This window comes from Dama dama, chromosome 15 (genome assembly GCF_033118175.1).
Source record: "Dama dama isolate Ldn47 chromosome 15, ASM3311817v1, whole genome shotgun sequence".
Lineage (NCBI taxonomy): Eukaryota > Metazoa > Chordata > Mammalia > Artiodactyla > Cervidae > Dama > Dama dama.
Window position 1 is genome coordinate 19002072 of NC_083695.1, and position 18329 is coordinate 19020400.

At 38.9% G+C, this 18329-nt stretch overlaps 1 protein-coding gene across 1 annotated transcript; it reads right to left on the reverse strand.

The window, feature by feature from the left end:
* Positions 1 to 3485: 3485 nt before the first annotated feature.
* MRLN (myoregulin) lies at positions 3486 to 16907 on the reverse strand. Its single transcript, XM_061161578.1, has 3 exons — positions 16473 to 16907; positions 5548 to 5658; positions 3486 to 3683 (listed from the first exon to the last, which is right to left on the reverse strand). Exon 3 carries the CDS (start codon positions 3661 to 3663, stop codon positions 3523 to 3525), a length of 141 nt encoding a protein of 46 aa, XP_061017561.1. The 5' UTR covers positions 3664 to 3683; positions 5548 to 5658; positions 16473 to 16907; the 3' UTR covers positions 3486 to 3522.
* Between the last annotated feature and the right edge of the window lie 1422 nt (positions 16908 to 18329).

Consider the following 18329-nt stretch of genomic DNA (forward strand, 5'->3'; position numbering starts at 1 on the left):
CTTAGTTTTCTTGCAAGTCATTTCATTTAAGTGAATATTTAATCACTAATATTTCATCAGTTGTAGAGTGCTTGTCACTCAGTTCCAGGAAATACCTGTTTACTTAACCCAGACTGCATACATACATATATACCATGGATATTGTGTGGATATTGTCGCCACTTAGTAAAACATCCTTTCCCAATCCTACTGAAGGTAGTCACAGGTCCCTTATTTCACAGAGCTACTCCTGTCTTCTTGATGCTTAAACAACATCTTAGATTTCTAGAACTCCTTTCTGTTATATGTCTTCCTGCAAATAGCAGTCAAGTTCATTTAATAACCATGGTGTTTCTATGTGATATGCAAAGCCAATGGTATTAATGCCACTTTTGATTTTTTTCTTGGTTCTGTTTTGACACAGGAGGTGTAGGAGACCCAGAGAAGTTAAGCAGTGTAATCCGAGATCACAGAACTGTTCAGTAGCCAGACAGTAGGAACATGTAGTCCATGAACTTCCCTCCACATCAGCGTTTCTCAAATGCATAGTAATCTCTGGGGATCTGGTTACAATGCAGATTCTGAATTTAATAGGTCTGGTGGGTTGAGGGGCAAAACTAGGATCCTGTGTGTTTCCTAAGCTCCCAGATTTGCTGCTACTGGTGGTCCTCAGAACATCTTTCCCCACACCCTTCATGACACCCCAGACATGTCCATCCTACTGTTTCCTCCAATGGCAGTTGTAGTATTTGGGTATTCATAAATTTCCACCACTAACCCATCAGGCTCCATGAGAGCAGGAACTAGGTTTTATTCACTGCTTTGATCTGGCCACCCAGCACCATGCATGCCAAAAAGAAACCAAATGAATATTTTTGAAAGGTAAAGTGACCTATTTCCAGTACATAGCCATAATAATTACATATTAAGACTCTGATTTCTTATACAAATGAAATTATTTACAAACCAGAAACAGACTCACAGACTTAGAAAACAAACTTATGGTTACCAGAGGGAAGTGATAAATTGGGAGTTTGGAATTAACATATATACACTACTACATTAAAAATAGATAGCCAATAAAGACTTACTGTAGAGCACAGGGAAATCTGCTTAATATTCTGTAATTACCTAAATGGGAAAAAGAATTTGAAAAAGAATAGAGATATATATAACTGAATCATTTTGCTATACACCCAAAACACAAAACTATAAATCAACTATAGTGCAATATAAAGTAAAAATTTAAAAAAGAATCAGTCATTTAATCAATCTTTTAAAAGGCTGTTCATCAAGTATCCTTTGTTGTCTGGAGTCACATTATGATATCCAGTTGTCATTGCCAGGTACCAAAATAACATAACCAAATAAAAGCCACATAGGTCAACCAGTTTATACTGGCTACAGAACAGTGTCAGGGGTCAGGGGGACAGAATCACATCCTTGGGCCTACAGGACTGGTTAACCAAAGGTCATTCTAAGGGCAAGGGGAAGGTGTAGAACAGTCAGGGTGATGGAGGCTTGCTGACACTCAGCATCACCTGCGGATGCTGACAACCCCAGTCCTCCATGGATGGTGCCTTTTCCATATGCCAGACACTCAACTAAGCACTTTGCACCTGTCATCTCATGCCATCCTCTGGACAAACCTATGACACAGGCACTTTTTTTTTAATAGGTAAGGAAGCAGAGACTTAGGGTTATTAAACCATAGGAGATGAAGCCAAGATCCTGACCCAGACAGTGTGGCTTCAGTATCAGTGCTTCTAACCATATCACTGATTGCCTAGAAATACACAGGGAAAAGAAGCAATTGCCCAGGCCTGGAAGTGACTCGACTCTCCTCTCAATAACCTGATGATAGGCTCCAACAAATCCCAAATAGAGGGGATTGGAAAAAACATATCATATCCACATTATATCCCAAAGGATATCCAATGATATAGTGTAGGAAAAAAGATTCTGTTACAGCAAATGCTCACATAGTGTGATTCTATTTGGCTTATGGTTAAATATACACCACCACTGAAAGGTTAAGTGAGAGTCAGTGAAGTAATAAGTCTCAAAGGTCTCAGATTCCTTTCACACTTCATTAGGTCTCTTATGAAACCTTGTGCTAATGTCTGGACCAAAGCTGAGAAGATGGTCATCACATGGAAGAGATCAGGATTTTGTGAAGCATGTGTGCCCAATGTGAAAAGTCAAAAAGTCTAATGGACAGAGAGAACTCTGTTTTTCAAAGACTTAAAGAGCAGAATTCAACAGCTATGGTTTAATACTGTCAGAAAATGAGGGAGTCAACAAAACAGAGGAAGAGACACATTGTTCAATTGGATATGAGAAAAGGGTAAACAATCTGTTTTTGATAGAAGATTCTTAAATGTGGAATAAGAAAATAAGTCAGGACAATACTAAAATATACCCACAGGATCTTGAATAAAACATTACTGTGAAAAAAGTTGAACTGTATAGTTTTTTAATTGCACTTGTTTCAATATTATTACCTTTGGGGGCAACATGATATGATGGATTGTGAAGGCACAAGGCCTGTTTCTGCCACTCCCTAGGTATGGTCTCCAGCTAGCATAATTCTTCCAGTATTCCATGTGCTCATCTGTGAAATGGGACAACACACTCTTGCCTCCTAGGATTCCTGGGAGTCTTATGTTAAATGACATACTGTGAGCATTTAGTTCCAAACAGAAAATCAACACAGGTTGCATCCTGTATTCTCTCCTTTCTTCTAAGTTCTGTTTTCCTAAAACAATCTCTTTTTAAGCATTTCCATCCCTAACTTAAAGTTTTGTTTGTTGGTAGAGACATAAAACTTGTGGAGGATTAAGAAAAGCAATCTACCTACACACAGATGAAATGTATATATAAGAACATGAGAATAAACTATTAGTATATCATATGGAAAGATTATCTTATGCTAAGTTTGGTGTGTTAAAAAATAGAATCACATAATAAACAACAATGTCCTACTGTATAGGAGAGAGAACTATATTCAATATTCTGTGACAACCCATAATGGAACAGAATATGAAAAATAATGTATATAAATGTACAACTGAAACATTTTGCTGTACAATAGAAATTAACACTGTAAATCAGCTACACTTCATAAAATAAATTTTAAAAACAAATTAAAAATTTTAAAATAGAACCATATAAAATTTCACACAGGTATGCATCTGTAATAAAAAAAAAAATCACTCATAATTACACTTACCCATTGTAGTCAATCTATTCACTTACCCATTGTAGTCAATCTATTAACTATATCAATCATGTTAAAAATCAAGAGGTTTTATGACAGTACTGTAGATTTTTGAAAAAAATTCCATTTCAATTTATGTGAATGTTTTATAAACCATAAAATTCTAAATAACACACAGTGTTGTTTTTATTGCAATGTCCTATTAGCTTCTAGAATAACTGGAAATGGCATCAAATTAAAATCACTCAACGTATTAAATTATAAAATTTTATTCACTGGAGTTCAATATGAAATTCACAAGTAAAGTAAAGGAAGTCAGTTTTCTAAGAAGTTATAACAACATATATAATAGACAGGAAGTCAACAAAGATTACAAACAAAATTTTTAGAAGTCTTCCCACAATTTCATCTTCTAGACTTGTGGGGGTAGTAGTAGAAATTAATATCCAATTTTTACACGTCATATCCAAAATGCTTCAGCTTCCTAAGAAGTAAAATAAAGAGAAAATATCCTTAAATAAACACGTTTATAATCCTGATTTTTTAAACTCAATCTAATAATTTGCACTGTAAAGAAATAGTGATCAAGAAATGTCTTTCAGTCAGGACTTTGTACATTTTAGTAACCAATCAATGAACTAAAGTATTTTTTTCCTTAATGAATTATTGAAATTTTACCCACTAATTTTGATCATCTTAATCATAATCATTGAATTTTCTATTTGTCTGTCTATTTTTTGGCTGAACTGTGAAGCCTGTAAGACCCAAGTGGGGATCAAATCTGGGCTGCAACAGTGAATGCAAAGAGTCCTAACCACAGGACCACTAGGGAATTCTCTTGTCTTTCTTTCTTTAAAAAAAAAAAGCAAAAAAATTTTTAAAAGCTCGAGAACTCTCAGAATTACCACTCTCTTCCCAATGTTATAAATTATCAGTTTATTTTTGAAGTCTTTTCTGCAAAGTCACTTATAACCATTTTTATGGCATCAGTGAAATTGCCATTCTTCTAACCTACAGCCAGAATTAGCAGGAAATAAGAATTTTAAGACATGCAAAAAGGCAAGTGATAAAATTTTTAAAAATTAAACAACAAAAGGCTTGTTTCATTTCGTTGATCTTTCCTCAAAATCCTCTTTCTTATATTTTGGTCACTTATTAAGACATTAAATATTTTCATTTTCACCACACTTCTGTGTTCAGATGGTAAAGAATCCCTCTGCAATGCAGGAGACCTGGATTTGATTCCTGAGTCAGGAAAATCCCCTGGAGAAGAGAATGGCTGCCCACTCCAGTATTCTTGCCTGGAGAATCCCATGGACAGAGGAGCCTGGCAGGCTATAGTCTATGGGGTCACAAACAGCCAGATACCGCTGAGCAACTAACACTCACTTTCTGTGTTAATCAGTTTTTTAAAATATCTGGAATTTTTTAAAGTATTATGGAATTGCAAAAGGTATTAATTTGTAGTCTGTTGAGCACACTGTTGGAATGTTTTACTGAATGCCTGTCAGGTAGGGAATTTAGAACCATTCCCAACTCCTTTTTCCAGGAATGTAGGGTCAAATGAGTTAAGTAATTTTCAAAACCTTGTATCCAAGTCCCTTATATACACTCAACTTAAAATGAGCATCAATACTTTTAAAAAGTAGTAAGATTGGAGTGGGAAAATATTTTCTGCTATTTTTTGCTCAAATCCAAAAAGGCAGGTAGAGTTTTAGGAGAGAACATGAAAGAGAAACAGGGAGATAGATGAGATGTATACAAATACCTTCTCCCTCTTTTGACTGATACTTTCTCCCTCTTGATTCATCTCTGTGATAACTAACCCCTCCCTAAGGAGGGGATGATTTGCCCCAAATTCGGCAGCAATCATTGGCAAAGTGGTGATGGTGGTGGTGGTGGTTTGTAACCACAAAGAGCCTGTCAGGATCCTCTGTCCATGGCATTTCCCAGGCAAGAATACTGTAGTGGGTTGCCATTTCCTTCTCCAGGGGATCCTCCCAACCCAAGAATGGAACCAGCGTCTCCTGCATTGCAGATGAATTCTTTACTGCTGAGCCACCAGGGAAGCCCTGGCATTGGCAAAGTAAACACCTAGAATTTCCCTTAAGTTCAACAATTCCTTGTGCCATGTTTGGGAAACAAGGCGTAAGCAAAACACATGAATTTGCAAAGTGATTTTCCTTGCCTCGTATTTCCTCCACCTCCAGCTTGTGTTTCTTCAGTCTGTACTCCGAGGGGGACCTTCAATTTTACCCAATTACAGTAAGAGAGAGATGGAACAGGAAGCAAGGGAAAGACCAGATGAACGGTGGGGATTGAAGAGTGCACGGAAATCCACTTCTCACCTGATTTAATCCGGGCAGTGGTAGATAATGCTGCTCCTTGGTTTTCTCTCTGGCTGCTCTTCCTGGGACAAAGTGCATTCAGCACAGGTGGTCTCTTAGCAACCTTGGTTCCTGTGTCAAAGCACATTAAAAGGCTTTACTGAACGGTGAGGTGGTTTGTGAAGTGGACAGGCAGGGAGCCTGGCTGGAGAAACTCTCGAAGAAGTTGGGAAAATGTGATATGTTAATTTTAGTGGATTACAGAAACTACAGCTAAAAAGTACATTTAAAAACTATAGCTAAAAACTACACCTTTCACAGAAAGGTTAAACAGAATTCTAGAATTTTCCTGACAGGGCAAACATTTACCACTCTTTTAAAACAATAGTTCTCAGGGGGTGGGGGGAACAGAAGAGATGTTGTTGAAGGGTTACATATGTGCAACAGATAGACAAATAAGTTCCAGAGAGGTAATACACAGTACAGTGAGCATAGTCGTAAAATTGTATTATATACATTAAACTTGCTAAGAGACTAGATATTATTTGCTTTCAGCACAGAAGAAATGACAATCATGTGACGTGATAGAGGTGTTAGCTATCGCAACTATAGCAGTCATATTACAATATAAACATTTCAAATCAGTATACTGTACACCTTAAACTTACACAATGTTTGTGTCAAATATAACTTAAATTTTGAAAGGTTCTAAAATTATTTTTAAAATATATGTTTCATTATCTTCCATAGTACAACAAACAAAATTTCTCCTTCTGCATAAGAGGCAATACCTCATGAGATTTTATATCTGCTATAAACTTTATAAGTTTTAAGATTTTGCATCACTTTTACAAACAAATTAGAAAGTGGAGGAGTGAATTTATTTGCAAAGACCAGGCTGTAAAATTCAGACACAACTGAAAAATTATTTATCCAACAAAATGATGATTATTACAACTACAAAATAATAGAAACACTACTTAGAAAATCATGTTGAAATATTTAAGAATGACTAAAACCAATAACTTAGGACCAATCACTACACTCCTGGGTATATACCCGAAATACAAGCATGGATATCCACACCAGAACACACATTCAAACTTTATTTGTAATATCCTCAACTTAAAAACAAACCAAATGCCTATTAGTAGATAGATAAATCCATATCATGGAATATTATACAATAATGAAAATTAAGTTATAGCTACATGAGAAAACAGTGGTGACTTTTACAAACATAATATTGAGTTTTTAAAATGCAAGACACAAAAGAAAACACATGGTAAATATATTTATGTAAAGTAGGAAAACAGTTAAAGCTGTATGACTTAGGGGTGCATAATATGGGTAGCAATGGTGTAGGTGGGTAATTGCTCAAGTAAATCTAAGGACTGACTACCATAAAATCAGGATAGTGGTGGTGTTAATGGAGAGCTTTCAGAAAGTATTTCATTTCTTTCTTTCTTTCTTTTTTTAAATTTGGCCCTGCCACATGCCATGCAAAGATCTTAGTTCTCCCTGCAGTGGAAGCACTGAGTCTGAGTCTTCATCACTGGACCACTGGGGAAATCTCTTTTTTAAAAAAATTTTTCACTTTATGTTATGTTGATAATCAGTTTTTAATTACTTGTTAAACTGCACATAGAAATTTTATATGACTTTCTGTAGGTATGTAGGACTTCACAATTGAAATATTCTTTAAAAAGTCAGAGAATTATCTACAAATGTCAATAATGGCTATAGCTGTCGAGTTTGGGTGAAGGACTATTTGTGATTTTTTTTTCCCCCTTGTTTCTTTCATTTCTCACATTTTCATTTAAAGGATGTTGCTTATGAAACTTCAGAACACTAAAGAAAATAGTCTTCTAACTCCCTGTTCTCTTTCTTGTCCATCTATTTAAAAGTAATGACTTTATTTTTGTCAAACCGATCATTTTAACAAATATGAACTTGGGAAAATTAAATGTATCAGTGAGAGATTTGAATGAAAATATGTAACCTACACTTCATTCAATAAATTACGCATTTTCATTAAAATGGTTCACTGACCCATTTCATTTATCTTGAGTTTATATTAAATCTCTTTGGCTAAAGAACATGTTCTTGCTTCATTCCAAAATGCTCATGAAAAACAGGAATGTGGGTGGTTCCTGTTTAAGTCTTGTCCTTAATGCTAGATCTGTTTCTAGAACTAAATCACTGAAAACACTCAAATCTGTACCACCACAAGTTTACTAGCACACTAGATTTTACTGGGGGTTAAATGATGCTTGATTTACATTTTGCCTAATTAGTCCTTGCTATGCAAGAAGCTTGGTAATCATGTGTTTTTTCTCTTAGGAACATTCTTTTGGAGGAATGGCTATTTCACAGCAGCATTTTCAGAAAAAAAAAATTTGTAGTGTTTTTTATTGGATAAAACATGCACTGAATAAACAAATTTCAAAAATAAGTTGATTAATTTGAAAGAAGTTAGCACACTTCTTAAAGTATAATAGAATGTATTGAGTGGAACTATCTTATTTTGAATATAACATTTAAAAATCCTAGTTAAAATAACATTAACTCCAATTTCTGATATAAGACATCCTAGGTTATTTGGGACCTAACATATTTCATGGTGAAATTTCAGATGGCTGCAAATAATTGCCCCTATGTTTTGAATGTCTCTCTATAGCTTTCTTTTCCCTATTTCCAAAAGGCAATGAGAAACAATTTATTTTGTAGAAATTAATTTCTAGAAAGTTATACTGAAAGTAGTATGAATAATCTCTTATCTAGTTTTCAAAACTTGTCTTTATTATATACTCTTTTGACTCCACCAACAGTCCAAATAATCTAACCCAAATTAATCTATTTATTGAATGGTTGAACAGTGGTATCCCACAAAGAAAGTTAGACAAATGTCTAGTAGTAGTCACTTTTGGTCTCTGGGGGTTGAATTTCATAGCATTCTCTGTTTTTCACCCTGCCATCAGCTTGTAGGTGCTAGCCTTTCAAATCTACAAGATTGTAGAGACTCCTGGGACCCCAAGAAGAGTGCATTTGCTAAATGGTTTGGTCGCCTAGGAAAATCAAAACAATGCAAATGAACCAGTAAAACTGCCTCTATTACATAAAATTATTACTTGTCCTAAGACTTCACGAATTTCTCAATCTCTCCCAACCTCTCCTATTTCCACTTATTAGGCATGGAGTCTCAGTCAAGACAAAGAAGAGAACATACTTTGCAAAGTCTCTTTTTCAATCAGAAGAAAAACACTTTTCATTGGATTCAAGATTATAGTCTTAAACACATGAGTCACATTTCAAAAATATTTTCTGTTTTGATAAGAATTTGCTAATCCTACTTGTTTCCATCAATATCTAATGGTCAAGATAATATTCACAGAAGTTCCCTAAATACACAAATAGAAATATGAGACACAATTGAAATCTGTCCACTCTTGCTTAACAAGTCACTTAAAGTGGCTCAGACAGTAAGGAATCTGCCTGCAATGCAGGAGACCTGGGTTCGATCCCTGGATTGAGACAATCCCCTGGAGAAGGAAATGGCTAGCCACTCCAATATTTTTACCTGGAGAATCCCAAGGACAGAGGAGCCTGGCAGGCTACAGTCCATGGGGCCACGAAGAGTTGGATAGGACTGAGCAACTACCTCTTTCACTTTTACTTTTAAGTAAAGTATAATGCCATTTATCATGGGTCTAGTGTGTGCCAGGTTATGATTAGGCACTATTGGGACATGGAGAAACTGCCCAAGGTTCAAAGCTAGAGCCTTGATGCTAGTAATCTAGAACTTTAGCCCCCAGATGTCACTCTGTTTCAATTATGTGGATTTATTACTTTCAAATGAAAAGGAAACTGACTGAAATGGAAATATCCACATGTAATTATCAACAACCATTCTTTCTCTTTAGTCCTGATTCCTTTCCTGCTGGGTGAACAAAGGGATGGATAGTCTTGCAGTTACCTCTCTGGGCCTGATAACCCTGAATTTGCTGGAATACTTTTACAACAGCCAGTTTTATTCACATCAAAACCATCTTCTCTTTATAAATCGATCTTTCACAGGCCACTACTACAAGCTTAATATCTAGCAACCTGATTAGCTGAAAGTTCAGGTTTTTTTTAACCTGTTTTTTATGAGTTTTTACTCTCTGCAACTTTATTCTCTCCTATTATTAGTTTTGTTATCGACCCACTGATCATCTTATGACTGACAAGTTTGTCCCCCTTGATCTTTTTTTTTTGGCTGTGCCAGCGGCTTGCGGGATCTTAGTTTCTCAATCAGGGGTTGAACCCATGTCCGCTGCAGTGGAAGCACAAAATCTTAACCACTAGCCCACCAGGGAATTTCTCCTCTTGGTCTTATTAACATTAGCTGGATGGAGAAATAACAAGAATGCTTCCAGGACTTGGTAGTTGAGAGACGGGTCAGGAATAATATAGGTGGTATTTGACTTGGATCTGCCATTTACCATGAGACCCGGGGCAAGTCAGGTTAACTCTCTGTGCCTCTGTTTGTTAGCACTTCTATAAAATGGGGATGATAATAACTGTGTGTGTGCACGTGTGTGTGTGCACACGCTCAGTTGTGTCTGACTCTTTGTGACCCCATGGACTGTATCCCACAATGCTCCTCTGTCCATTGAATTTTCCAGGCAAGAATACTGAAGTGGGTTGCCATTTCCTGCTCCAAGGGAATCTTCCTGAACCAGAGATCGAACCCGAGTCTCTTGTGTCTCCTACATTAGGAGGCTATTCTTTACTACTGTGCCACCTGGGAAGCCCAATAATGACAGTAGCCACTTCTTAGGGCAGTGTGACAATTAAATGAGATAATACTTGTGCCTAGCGAGTAAACACTTAATAAGCAAGGGTAACTATCATTATCAATTATACTCTACCATATTGCTTCCTAGATGGTACGCCTTGAATAAATCAGTCTTCTCAGTTTCTCTTTGGGTATCCAAACATGAGAACTGTCACACACCTACTCATCCTTTGAAGCGCAACATATCTCCTCTGTGATCCTTCCTGATGTCCTCAGGCAGAATTTAGTGTCCACTTATCTGGAATGTATTGAAACTCACTACAGCGTATTATGGTTATTTGTTTGCATGTAACCCCCATGGGCAGTTGCTGTCTTCCTAGAAAGTGGGGATGGACTTAACCCATCCCGAATCCCACTGCATCATGGTATTGGATGTTAATCATTTTTAACAATATTGATTTAATAATTGCACATCAAGCAGAAGCTTTCTTGGAAGACTTAAAGTTCATTTTGCTCACCCTATATGCAAAACAGAAAAAGAGACACAGAAGTACAGAACAGACTTTTGAACTCTGTGGGAGAAGGTGAGGGTGGGATGTTGCGAAAGAACAGCATGTATATTATCTATGGTGAAACAGATCACCAGCCCAGGTGGGATGCATGAGACAAGTGCTCGGGCCTGGTGCACTGGGAAGACCCAGAGGAATCGGGTGGAGAGGGAGGTGGGAGGGGGGATCGGGATGGGGAATAAGTGTAAATCTATTGCTGATTCATGTCAATGTATGACAAAACCCACTGAAAAAATAAATAAATAAATAAATTTTTTAAAAAAGTTCATTTTGCTCAAAAGACAACTATAAGAAAAACACATATAGTAAGTCTACTCTTACCACCAAAATTTCAAAAATAAAATCGCAAAGTTGGGTAGTTTCAATTTCACCTCCGGAAAATGTCTCTCTCCCACAAAATTTATGTTTAATGAAATTTATCTTTTAGAAACCTGAGAAATCATATAGGAATCATACCTTGTTGATGTTTTTGCATTTTTTTTTTTTTTTGGTCTGTAATTATGAGACCTAGTCAGACGTTGGAAGAGACCAAAACTTTTGTACTGGCCTACAGGGTTTCATGATGGAAATGTCCTGTTGGGATGGTTACTGTTTTTCCAGCATAATGGTGATTTGTCTCCTTAAGATTCCAGAAACAGATGACAGCCTGGTAGGATAGGAGACATAAACTCCTTAATTTTGAGTCATTCAGAAGTTAACTAAAAATCGGGCATATTCAATAGTTAAAAGGATTTTGTGCATTCTCTAAGTTTCCAAAATAGAGTTCAAGGTGCATTTTCTGAATTAATTATGTGAGGAATTACATGAGGAAGAGAATTTAACAGATATCTGAGAAATTAACTCATCAATGATATGAGCATTTTACAGAGAAAGCTTGAATGAGAATAATAATAAATGGCATAAGGTTTTACACTGAGGTGATTATGAGCATGATTGTTAAACCTTGTTTCCTGCCTGATTAAAATACGATTTCAAGGAGACCTTTCTCTCTCTAGCTAAGAAAAACAACTGTGGTGAAAAAATCTCAACTATGACAGAAATGTTAGCACTGGCAAAGAAATTGTGATTTCTTCCAGCTTCTCATTTGACAAGCGAGGCCCAGAGAAGTACAGTAACTTGTCTGAGGTCACACAGTTACTTTCCTTCTGAGCTACCATATTAATTGCCTCAGCAAGTTTTTGATACATTTATGATAAATTGGATTCTGCATTTCACCAGACTTGGCTATTTGAAGATATTCTACCTTCACCACCTCCCAACTGCTTTGACTCAGGCCAAGTGAAGGCCAATGTCCAGGATAAAATAAGCCACAAGGAGAACTGGGAAACTTGGGAGGTAAGACTTGCCAGAATTGACAAAGTGGACTTTGCTTGGAGACAGAAACATGTGCCCTGTCACAGAGATGGGGGTCAGGAAGGTTGTGGAGCTGGATGGAACTGGTTTGAGATTCTGGTTCTGACTGGTATTAGCACGATAGCCAGACATTTACCCTCACCTGCTATCTCATCTGGAGATAGACATAACCCGTCTTGCATGGGATTGAAAGGATTTTACTGATAACTATAGTTAAGAAGGGCCTGCACATATTCTGATTTTAATCTCATAAAGCCACATGAGGTGAGCACTAATGCTTCTATTTCCTTAGTTGGAGAGACTGATGACCAGAGACCTCAGGGAGCTATTTGAGATCACACTCCAGGGGATGACCAGGGATTTGAATGGAAGTGAGTTTGGCTTCAAAGCCTTAGCCACTGCAGCATCTCAGGAGTGGTCAGAAGAATGTTGCCTGGCAATGGATAAAATAACAGTTGATATGATGAAGCTTGGGAGTCAAAAAGGTGGATACTTCCTGCAGTTCAACAATGATGGAGGGAGGTGAGGGACTGAGATGGACTTAAGAGATGGCAAGCCCCAGGAAGCTGAGACAGACACGCAGACATGTGGGCCAGAGGGCACTGTCTGGCCTGGCAGAGCCCCGTGAGGGTCCACCTGACCCCCAGGAGTACAGAGAGGGTCCCAGACCTCTGTGGAATCCCTCTGCTCTTATCCTCTTCAACTGTAGTTCTCATGCTTTCCCTCCATGCCAACATCTGTCCAATCTGGGCCTTCCCAAGCCATATATGAACATGCCTCACATTTTTTAAAAACATTAATTAATTAATTAATTGTTTTGGCCATGTGCATAGCATGTGGCAGGGCTTCCCAGGTAGCTCAGTGGTAAATAATCTGCCTCCCAATGCAGGTGTTGCAGGAGACTCAGATTCAATCCCTGGGTCAAGAAGATCCCCTGGAGGAGGAAATGGCAACCCACTCCAGCATTCTTGCCTGGGAAATCCCATGGACAGAGGAGCCTGGTGGGCTACAGTCCAATAGGTTGCAAAGAGTCAGACATGACTGAGTGAGCTCACAGGCACACACAGCATGTGGGATATCAGTTCCCTGACCAGGGAAGGACCCTGTATTCCCTGCGTTGGAAGTGAGGAGTCTTAGCCCCTGGAGCAACAGAGAAGTCCCTTGCCTCACACATCTTGAGTAAATATTCTTGCCCTAAAATGAATAGTTTTTCTACCTATGAACAAACATCTCTTAATCATCCACTACTGAGACTCCCGAGGGCTGAAACGTTCCGAGACCCTGTCCCTAAACCAAATAGATTGCACTGCCCCTAAGAAGACATAAATTACTCAGTTATAGGCACTTAACATTAAGAAAGATTCTGGAACCAAAACAATCAAAATGTTTTCAACCTTCTCCCTGCCAAGTTCCCCAGCCCTTGCCAGGAATCACAGCTGGAGTGCAGTCTCACAAGCCCAGACGAACTGTCCAGAGTTGTGGCGAGGACCAGCCCTACAAAGCTTCCTTGTGGAAGGAAGGAAGGGTGGCGCCACATGACACCTTCCCTGGTGTGATGAAGCAGGAGTGGAGCTGAGGCCAGGTGCTTATTTGTTGGGTTTGGGGGTTTTATCTGCAGAGCTCTCATATCGAAACAAGTGTCCTCCCAGGTTTGGCGAGTAGAGGGGAGGTCTCTGGACCTGTTTGACTTCTTAAAAGCATTCAGGAAAACCTTTTAAACTACTTTCTTGGCCTGCAACACACACTCGTTTGCCTAAGTTCATTGCTAGCAGTTTTGTCTTTTTAATCTAATATTTGATTTCTGAAACCAGCTAAGTGTTATTTGGAGTCAAGTCAAGCTGAGAAGGCAGATGGCCAGGTTGGAGAACAGAATTTCAGGTTCAGTGAAAGACTGTAACCTCTTCTAAGGCCAAATTAAATTTCTAGCATTTAGCACAGGGCTGGGGCTTCCCTGATAGCTCAGTTGGTAAAGAATCCGCCTGCAATGCAGGAGACACTGGTTTTATTCCTGGTTTGGGAAGATCTGCTGGAGAAGGGATAGGCTACCCACTCCATTATTCTTGGGCTTCTCTTGTGGCTCAGCTGGTAAAGAATCTGCCTGCAACGAGGAAGACCTGGGTTCGATCCCTGGGTTGGGAAGATCCCCTGGAGAAGGAAAAGGCTACCCACACCAGTATTCTGGCCTAGAGAATTCCATGGACCATGGAGTTGCAAAGAGTTGGACACGACTGAGCAACTTTCACTTTCATTTTGGAACAAAACAGGTACTCAAAAAATAAAAAAAACTGGGGTGGGGAGGATGAGATTCAATTTTATGGTGAGTTTTTCTGTGCCTCCCAAGCTTGTTGCGTAGAAGGTAAACCCAGGGAGGAACACTGAAAAGCAATGAGTCGTTTTCTAAGAACACACAGCTCTCCAAGGTGAGGTCTGATGATAATACCCATCCTCAGTGAGTAGGTTTGGGGGATGATGGCCCTGTGGAATGCCTGCCCACTGTTTGTACTTCTCATGTACCATGGATCAAGGCCATTCTGACTTATATCAGTTACTCATGAAATGACTTCTATCTCCTACCTTATTCTGAGTTTACTGACCCTTTGCTAATCTAGCACTGTGTATTCACACAGTGGGAATTAAATAAACATTTGCAGAATGAAAGCTTGCAGTGGAAAACAAAAATTTCATCCTGTCTCCTGAGCATACAGGGTAAAACTTTGGGAAGTAGGTATTCTTTGAAACAACCCTCCTTTCTGTCTCATCCAGAACAGAATTGGAGCTAGGAAGGGGGGCAACCAGTCTTTCAGAACCACAGAAGCACAGAACCAAAAGAAAAATTTTAGAATGCTCATTATAGAAGAGCAGAAAAGTTTATTAAAATAATAGTTTGTGCTTTGAAATTGTTTTGAGTTTCCCCAGCATCGTTGATCTTGTTGTAGTTGTTTAGCCACTAAGTCATGGCCAACTCTTTGCGACCCCATGGACTGCAGCATGCCAGGCTTCTTCATCCTTCACCATCTCTTGTAGTTTAGCCATAGCCTAATGTCCTGAACTGCTTACCATTTGGCATCCTCCAATGGCCCCATGCTCAGCATTCCCATGGCTGACACAATCCTAAGGATGCTGTTATTAAAAGCACTAAAAGCCAATTATTGTCTCTACAGTTTAAACTTTCCCATCAAAGATCACATTGGAGGTTCTAGGTTAAGAAGATTCAAGAAAAAATTCAAATGAGGGACTTCATCAATAATGTTCCCATACTCAGCCACTTAGAAACATTGTGAGTAAAACCCACCACCTTATCAAAGAGGTTATAACTCTTATCTCATAAACAAGGAAACTGAGGCTCAGAGAGGGTGAGTACTTGCTTAAGGTCACACAGCTTGTTGAGCCAGGCCTCAGGACCAAGCCAGCATCTGCCTCCTTCCAGTTCCCTGTGATGCCTCTTTTATTTAGAAGGCTGATGCACATGTTTAAGAGGACTGAACATACATAACCAAAGCAGAAAACTCTCTTAGTCTGTAATCCTGAGGAGGGACTGGAGTGTCAGCTTTCATCTTTTCTGAGAGGGCTGGGCAGGGCCCCAGCTCCAGGGTCCTCCTTTTCCAGACAGAAAACACAGTGACCTACTTTGCAGGACTCTCAGAAACAACCATTATTTCAAAAGAAAAAAAAAAAAAAAAGCTGCAAGGACAAAGCCTTTGGCTAAACATTCAAGAAGGCAATAAATTCGAGCGACATGACAGATGCCCTCTGTCTGCAGCAAAACTCAAACATGGAAAAATGACAGACAAGGCCCAAGTGTCCAGTCCAATACTCCCCTGCAGACACCTTCCATATGTAAATTTCTCATTGAAATCACTGAAATCCTCTCTTTGGGGAGGGAACACAGAAAGACAGAAATAATGTTAATAATAATTATTATTATTATATAATAATTAATAATAAATATTAATATCTGGCATGACCACAAGGCTGGGTAAAGCTTTGAGATCATATTAATCCCTTGCTTCTCCTTTTGCCTTTATTAAGCCAGAAGGAAATGGAGGGGATAGAATTCTAATTCATATTAGATCATATAACCAGCCTTATAAAAACTGGAGAGACATTGAAAGACAGGGAGAGAAAACAGGCTTCCAGAGTCTTTGAGCCTCCTGCATTCCCCTATCAGAAGCAAGCAAGACTTCTGCTAAACTTCCCTCTTGTCAACATTTTAAAAGGCCAAAAAAAACCCCCACAAAACTTACTGTTCAGGGGTTCAATAAGCGAAGTCCAAAGTCAAGGAGATGATCTCTCTCTTTTGTGAAAAACACCATCTGCTCCTAGGTGGCTCAGGAGACTTGCTGGGCTGTTATTAATAACTGGCTTAGCGCTTTCCTGAGAAACATGAGCCAGGCTGTCACGGGAGGAGGCGAGTGGGGAGGAACTGACAGACACAGGTGGGAAAAATGATGACAAAAATACCCTTAGGCCCACTGCTACTGCTAAGTCACTTCAGTTGTGTCCGACTCTGTGCGACCCCATCCCTGGGATTCTCCAGGCAAGAACACTGGAGTGGGTTGCCATTTCCTTCTCCAATGCATAAAAGTGAAAAGTGAAAGTGAAGTCGCTCAGCCATGTCCGACTCTTCATGACCCCATGGACTGCAGCCTACCAGGCTTCTCCGTCCATGGGATTTTCCAGGCAAGAGTACTGGAGTGGGGTGCCATTGCCTTCTCCTAGGCCCACAGAGAAGTGCAAATAACCATGAGTAGGGAGTGGGCCCCTCCACAATCAGTAGTCGTGTTAAAGGTGCTAAAATTTCAACATCAACTAACCAAACACTCTCTACTATCTTACTCTCTTGGAAAACACCATGACTCAAGTAATGTCAAGCTTTCCTTTGTTCTTCTGAGCAATTCTTTTCCATGGATATTAATATTTGAATATCTTCTCAAACTACACATTTTTGTTTTGTTAATGTTGAATTTCCTGTTTTTCAAATACATAAACAAATGGATTTTCAAATGCACATTATCAATTTGTTAAGGTTTGTTTTCTTGTGAGCATATCAGTCTCTCTCCCTCTAATGATCCCAAAACCTTTCCTGGCAAAGTGCATGTATGTGTGTGTTGGGGGGGATGGGTGCATTGTGACAGCATCATAATAAAGGGAAACCTGTAGCATTCAAGTTCAAAGAATGGAAATAGTCATGACCTGGCTACTGGTTTACAGCAGGTCTTCCCTTTTGAAAAACTATCAACTATTTCCAAAAAATCTAAGTCTATGTCTCCCTTCCCCTAACCACTGACACCAAATTGTTCAGACCAAGAACTACCTGTCTTCTAACTTACATGATCAAACTTACATTAAACACTGGCTCTGCGTCTAAAGTGTTAAAAGAAAAACTGAGGATCACAAAAAAGTTATTAGATTATATAAAGATACAGAATTGAAGGGAACAAATGCTCATCAAATTGTCCAATTAGTAAGGATTCAGCTGCCACCCTGGCTCAGGCCTGGTAACTATTCTTTTCAAACTCAACTGGGGCTTCTCTTCTCCAGCCACGCCCCTGACATTTGACCCACCTTCAACCTGAATCAGCACAATTCAGAACAACCCTTCCTTAATCATCCCCCTCCAGCCCAAAAGCTGACCATAAACATGGACCTTCCCTGATCAATGGTCTAGCCATCAATTCATTCACCCCATAGGCAACATCCAACTCCTTCCAGTCTTGTTTCTCCCCTTTGGGGAAAAAGTGGAAGCAGTGACAGACTTTATTTTCTTGGGCTCCAAAATCACTATGAATGGTGACTGCAGCCATGAAATTAAAGAACACTTGCTCCTTGGAAGAAAAGCTATGATAAACCTAGACAGTAGATTAAAAAGCAGAGACATCACGTTGCTGACAAAGGTCTGTATAGTCAGAGCTATGGTTTTTCCAGTAGTCATGTACAGATGTGAGAGTTGAACTACAAAGAAGGCTGAGCATTGAAGAATTGATGTTTTGAATTGTGCTGGAGAAGACTCTTGAGAGTTCCTTGGACAGCAAGGTGATCAAACCAGTTAATCTTAAAGGAAATCAACCCTGAATATTCATTGGAAGGACTGACGATGCTGA

Coding starts and splice junctions, on each gene's coding strand:
- MRLN (XM_061161578.1), bottom strand. CDS start 3,663: ATGACGTGTAAAAATTGGATATTAATTTCTACTACTACCCCCACAAGT.